At 43.5% G+C, this 6,795-nt stretch overlaps 1 protein-coding gene across 1 annotated transcript in view; it reads right to left on the bottom strand.

Moving 5' to 3' along the window:
- Window positions 1-6,795, bottom strand: part of col27a1b (collagen, type XXVII, alpha 1b) — a 551,847-nt gene that overhangs the window by 371,743 nt on the left and 173,309 nt on the right. The window contains exon 9 of the mRNA XM_043719710.1: window positions 4,813-4,866. Within this exon, the coding sequence (XP_043575645.1) occupies window positions 4,813-4,866 (54 nt within the window). The remainder of the gene's footprint in view (window positions 1-4,812; window positions 4,867-6,795) is intronic.

Genomic DNA, 6,795 nt, shown 5'->3' with positions numbered 1-6,795 from the left:
TCCAAATCATTTATGTAAATGACAAAAAGTACAGGGCCCAGCACCGATCCTTGTGGCACTCCACTGGTCACAGGCCGCCAGTCTGAAAAACAACCCTTCACCACCACTCTCTGTCTTCTACCTTTGAGCCAGTTCTGTATCCAAATGGCTAGTTCTCCCTTTATTCCATGAGATCTAACCTTGCGAATCAATGTCCCATGGGGAATCTTGTCAAACACCTTACTGAAGTCCATATAGATCACATCTACTGTTCTGCCCTCATCAATCTTCTTTGTTACTTCTTCAAAAAACTCAATCAAGTTTGTGAGACATGATTTCCCTCGCACCAAGCCATGTTGACTATCCCTAATCAGTCTTTGCCTTTCTAAATACATGTGCATCCTTACTATAAGGAGGTAAGAGTACAAGAATAAGGTGGTCTTGTATCTCTGGGTCAGAAGGTCTAGGTTCAAATCCCACTTCCCCCAGTCATAGAGATGTACAGCATGGAAACAGACCCTTTGATCCAACTTGTCCATGCTGACCAGGTAACCTAAATTAATCTAGTTCTATTTGCCAGCATTTGGCCCATATCCCTCTAAAACCTTCCTATTCATGTAACCATCCAGATGCCTTTTAAATGTTGTGATTTTACCAGCCTCTTCCATTTCCTCTGGCAACTCATTCCATACATGCAACACCCTCGTGTCTAAACACGTAATGGAAGGTACCTAAGGAGATCTCGCTGAGTTTCAACACGGCCCTGTTAGAGACATGACTGCTCTGATGAAGTGTCATCCAGACTCGAGACATTAGCTGGAGCTCTCCCTCCACGGGTTATGCCTGACCCGCTGTGATCGCCAGCATTTTTTGTTTTCAGTACAGATTCCAACTCCTTCACTCTGGTGAGACTGCAGCTGGAGTACAGGACACACTTTTGGTTTCTGTACTCTTCAAATTTATTCTTACACAGGATGGAGACATTTCTGCTGAGGCCAGCACCTGTTCCCCATCTCTAATGACCCCTGAACCAATTGGCTCCCAAAGCTCTTTCAGAGGGAAGTTAAGAGTCACCCACATTGTTGTGGGTCAGGAGTCACGTGGAGGGCAGATCAGGTGAGGGCAGCAGATCTCTTTCTGGAAAGGCCACCAGTGAACCAGAGAGGGATTGTCTCAGGAGGGATGTACTCCTTGTACTCTTAATAGTAGCCCTCAGAACATCTAAGGCTTGCCAAACACCCCAAAGTAACCAAAGCTGCTTCAGAGAGTTAAACGCCAATGCTTCTAGGCAGCAGTCTTTCTGAGGAGATTCCTGATTGGCGAACAATTTTTAGAAAGTACAGCTGAGGGTAAAAGTATTTCACTTGCAACATACTTTCATACATTAGCTGCTCAAATTATATCTGACATCAGAAGGGCTCTAAAACATGCTGAGTACTTCACTGTTGCAGACAGAACAGTTTACAAAGTTTGAAAGAAATCTGGAAAGTCGAGGGGGGGGTTGGGCATTATTGCCTGCCAGACTGTGATTTTCCACAAATTATAGAAAACAAGCGTAAAGACTTGGGTAAGCATGCATTGAATTGTAAAATCCCAATCAGATGTGACTGGAGACTGAAACACCAGGAATTACACCAAACTTAACACCAGCAATGGCAAAGAATTTTATTCTGCATTGTATACATCCACACATTATTTGCCAGCTTATACACCCAGATAAATGGAAATCAATATGAGTTAACTGGAGTTCTGGCTGTTTAAATTCCATATGGCATAGTATTGACATGTTTTTTTTAAACATGAATCCACCTCTAACAGGATAAGAACCTGAATAGGTTGGATAGGCTGGGTCTTTTTTTCCCTGGAGCATAGAAGACTGAGGGGTGACCATATAGGTCTATAAAATCATGACAGCCATGTATAAGGTAGATCCCAACAGCTTTTCCTCATGGTAGGGGAGTCTTAAGTCAGAGGGCATAGGTTTAAGATGGGAGGAGAAGCATACAAAAGGGTCCAGAGGAACAATTTTTTCACACAGATGGTGGTGAGTGTCTGGAACAGGCTGCCAAAGACATTGAATCTCCTACATTGTGGAAGCAGGACATTTGGCCCATGGGGTCCACATTAACTCTCTGAAAGTCATCCCACTCCACTACCCTGTATTTCCCATGGCTAATTGGGGCGGCACGGTGGCACAGTGGTTAGCATTGCTGCCTCACAGCACCAGGGTCCTGGGTTCGATTCCCGCCTGTCTGTGTGGAGTTTGTACATTCTCCCTGTGTCTGCGTGGGTTTCCTCCGGATGCTCCGGTTTCCTCCCACAATCCAAATGTGCAGGTTAGGTAAATTGGTCAGGGGTAAGTATAGGGTAGGGGAATGGGTTTGGGTGGGTTTCTCTTCGGAGGGGCAGTGTGGACTTGTTGGGCCGAAGGGCCTGTTTCCACATTGGAGAGAATCTAATCTAATTCACCTAGCCTGCACATCCCTGGATACTATGGGACAACTTATTGTGGTCATACTGCCTTATCTGCGCATTTTTGGACTTTGGGAGGAAACCCACGCAGACACAGGGAGAACGTGCAGACTCTACACAGACAGTCACCTGAGGTTGGAATCGAACACTGGTCCCTGGTGCTGTGAGGCAACAGTGCTAACCACTGAGCCACAGTGCCACCTCTTGTAGCTTTTTAAGAATCATTCAGTCAGGTGGGGTAGATATGGAGGGATATGGCCCAAACGTAGGCAAATGGGACTAGTTTAATTGTGAAAAGTGGGCAGCATGGGTATGTTGGACCGAACGGCCTATTTCCATGTTGTAAACTTCAATGAGTCTATAACCCTGCAGAGCTCGCCCATCAAAGTTCGCACCACTCTGTGGTGCCTTCCAGAATTTGACTGCTAAGCCATGGCGGAGATGGTCATATACTTTGCATTCCCTTCCCACAAGGAAGCAGAATAAAAAGCAAGGTCAGGGTAGGATTAGTGGATTATCCAGCTCTGAAGCATGATTAACATTTCAGAGAGAGAGCGGGCGAGAAAAAAACTCAATCATGCACAAAACCATGATCGTCACACAGCACCAGAACAGCAATAATGCACCAGTTTTGCCGAATTCCAAAACGCTGAAGAATGAATCAATCCTTGTTGAACACAGTGTTTCCAAAGGCTGCATCATCCATTAGTTTGATCAGTTTTAGCTATAGTTTCAGTTCAATATAGAGATTGCTTCCTGCATTTGTACAAATCTCCTGGTTTCTTGTTCTGACAAGAAGGCAGAGAAATGATATATCACCCTAAATCATGGAGCTAATATGTGCTTTGATGAGCAGAATTGTGGGTCACATGTCAACAAAAGAAGTACTGTATAAATCCAGGTCCGTTTTTTACACCTGGCTGGATAATATTAATAACCCATCTCTCTGTTTGAGGTGTGAATTTTCCACAGCACTAACCGGTCCTGCTGTCTTTTGAGTAAAATATTAGTCAGACACACTCAGATTATAAAAGCAGAGAAGATACTAAATGTGCCTGCTACACAGTGTTGTCAGAGCATGAGCATTCTGGGACCTCAGTGCAACATCAACATCAGATACTGAATGCAATATCTTCCAGAAACAGGGAGAGTAAAAATACAGGGATTGTTTCCTTTGGGAAAAGTTTATGTATAGCCAATTGTATTGCTGCACTCTGACACAAATGTTCAACTTCCACACTATCTTTATAGCACATTTTAAACAGGGACACATTTTGGATAAGTCACCCATATTGTCTTCACATCGATGCAGCATTGTTGGGAATAGGAATTCTGGTCAGCTCAGTGTTTATACAGTGTTTGTAAGTGTCTATATGGGTTCTGTCAGTGCCTATATGGTGATTTTAGGTGTCTATATGGTTTTTCCAGGTGTCTAGGGTGTTTCTCATTATCTATATGGTTTTCCTAGGTATCTATACTGTGTTTCTCTGTGTTCACATGGTGTTTCTCAGTATCTATATAGTGTTTATCGGTATTTATGTCGTATTTCTCGATATCTATGCAGTGTCTCTCATGTCTATACAGTGTTTCACGGTATCTATGCAGTGTCTGTCAGTTTCTAAGTAGTATCTCTTGGTGGCAATATGGTTTTCTCTGTGTCTACATTGGTTCTCAGAGTCTATACAGTGTTTTTCAGTGTCTAGCTAACGATTCTCAGTGTCTAAATGGTGTTTCTAGGTGTCTATATGGTGGCTTTTCATGTCTATATGTTGTTTCTCAGTGTCTATACAGTGTTTCTTGGAATCTATGTGGTGTCTATCGGTATCCATACAGTGTTTCTCATTGTCCAAATGGTGTTTTGCAGTGTCTATACAGTGTTTCTAGGTGTCTTTGGTGTTTCTTGGTCTCTATATGGTGTTTCTTGGAAACTAGATAGTGTTTGTAGGTGTATATACAGTGTCTCTCGGTGTCTATGTGGTGTTTGTCAGTGTTGATACAATGGTTCTCCATGCCTATATAGTATCTCTAGTCTATATGGTGGTTCTCAGTCTCTCTCAGTATCTATTCTGTCTCACCCGGTGTTTCTTGGTATCTTTATGTTGTCTCTTGGTATTATAAGGTGTTCCTCAGTGTCTACACAATGTTTCACGGTGTCTCTCAGTATCTACACAGTGTTTTCTGGTGTCTATACGGTGCTAAGGACACATGTTTCACACCACTCCCACGCTGGGTCATTCAGGCTAAATCTGCCATAATCATGCAGTTCGAGGCCTTTCACTAAACTCTCAGTTAGATGTATTTAGTAAAAATGTGAACATTTTCTCGGTGTTAAACTGCACGGCACGAGAAGATTTACTGCACCTGCCTGCCAGGATAACCTTTGGCACCTCGACTCCCATTAGGTCCACGCACCCCCTGTTAAAAAGAAATGGACAATGTCACTAATGATGTCACTCTTTGTTTGCAGCTTCTTCTTTGTCTCCATCAACCCTCCGAATGTATTTTCAGCAATAATTTCCATTTCATTGTGAAGACTAGTGAGACGTCTCAGTTGGGATTACAGTGTAAAACACACTCTAGCATATGTCTTCAGAAACTATTCTGCAGATGTGTTGCTTCGATAGTATTCATGCATGCACACAATTAGAGAGCAACCCTGCCAAGTGCAGCATGATTCAGTGTAAAAACCTGGCATCCAAATTCTGGACGTCCCTTGTTCCAAGGAATTCATGTTTCAGCGCAATCCCAGGGGCACGATTCCACAGCACACATAACTATTCTTAATTCAGCAGACTCAGGTTGGTCCAAATCATCTGGAATTTTAGTTTAAATTTACACAGACATAATTCTGATATATATCGGTGCTGTTTTCAAACCATCCTGCTTTGATGAGGGGCAGGATATGTTTCTGTGTGACCAAACAAATCAGGCTGCTTTTGTATCACTCTGAAATTAAGCAGATTTCAGTATTCCAGATTTGGTGCACCCTTGTCTTCTGGTTAATGCTCCGGTTTATAAACCAGAGTGGATTTTCATATCATAGCTAAATCTGTAATGGCTGTTAAGAGTAAATATGGAGTTCAGATTCAGCTTGCTATCCTTTGTAAAGGTTAACCTTGTAACTACTACTGACTGAACTAACCTATGGAGATGAAGGGCTTTTGCCCGAAACGTCGCTTTTACTGCTCCTCGGATGCTGCCTGAACTGCTGTGCTCTTCCAGCACCACTAATCCAGAATCTGGTTTCCAGCATCTGCAGTCATTGTTTTACCTAACCTATGGAGACGCAATGTGTTTGTGTGTTAATAGCAACATAGAAAATAGGTGGAGTAGACCATTCAGCCCTTCGATCCTGCTCTGCTATTCAAGACGATCATGGCTGACCATCTAACTCAATCCCCGTTCTTATTTTCTCCCCCATACCCTTTGATCTCTTTATCCCTAAGAACTATATCTAACTCCTTCTTGAAAACGTTCAATGTTTTTGGCCCCAACCACTTTTCGTGGCAGAGAATTCCACAGGCTCGCCACTCTCAGTGAAGATATTTCTCCTCATCTCAATCCTAAATGGCTGTCCCTGTATCCTTAAACTGTGATGCCTGGTTCTGAATCTATCTGCCATTTTAATCGAGGCGTTGAGCAAATGCAATTGAGTGAACTGCTTTCCGAATTTTCCAATTTGAGCACCTGCTACAATATCCAACTGAAGCTTAATGGCTACTGTGGCTTGCTCTGCTCCAGTACATACCCTGAGGTCTTGTGGTGCAGAGCACTTCCTATCCTTGAGGTCTTGGGTAGTGCCCCTGCCTCTGGGCCAGAGGTTCTAGGTTCAAGGCCCTCTCCATGGCTAAAACAGCAAATCCACATGCGATGGCATCTGGTAAACATGGGAGTGATTTGTGAAAAGCACATGGGAACCAGATGAGAACAACACTGGAGGCTCTACTGTCTAAATGCTCTCTCTCTCTCTCGAAAGAGAGAGGGAGAGAGAATGAACTCAGTTGTTTAACCTGAGGGTCACCAGGTTAACCTTCACAGTAACCTCAGCTGGCCTCGAAATTGAACCCACGCTGTTGGCATCACAAACCAGTTGTTCAGCCAACAAGAATGGGACTAAAGGACAGTGAATCATTGGCCATGATTCGAACCCAGGCCTTCTGTGTGAGAATCCTAGCAATGAACAAACCACATAAGACATAGGAGTGGAAGTAAGGCCACTCGGCCCATCGAGTCCACTCCGCCATTCAATCATGGCTGATGGGCATTTCATCTCCACCTACCCGCATTCTCCCCGTAGCCGTTAATTCCTTGTGACATCAAGAATCTATCAATCTCTGCCTTGAA

The sequence above is a fragment of the Chiloscyllium plagiosum genome, chromosome 30 (genome assembly GCF_004010195.1).
Source record: "Chiloscyllium plagiosum isolate BGI_BamShark_2017 chromosome 30, ASM401019v2, whole genome shotgun sequence".
In the NCBI taxonomy this organism is placed as follows: domain Eukaryota; kingdom Metazoa; phylum Chordata; class Chondrichthyes; order Orectolobiformes; family Hemiscylliidae; genus Chiloscyllium; species Chiloscyllium plagiosum.
The sequence above is the reverse complement of the archived record's forward strand: the minus strand, read 5'-3'. Positions and strand labels throughout refer to the sequence as shown.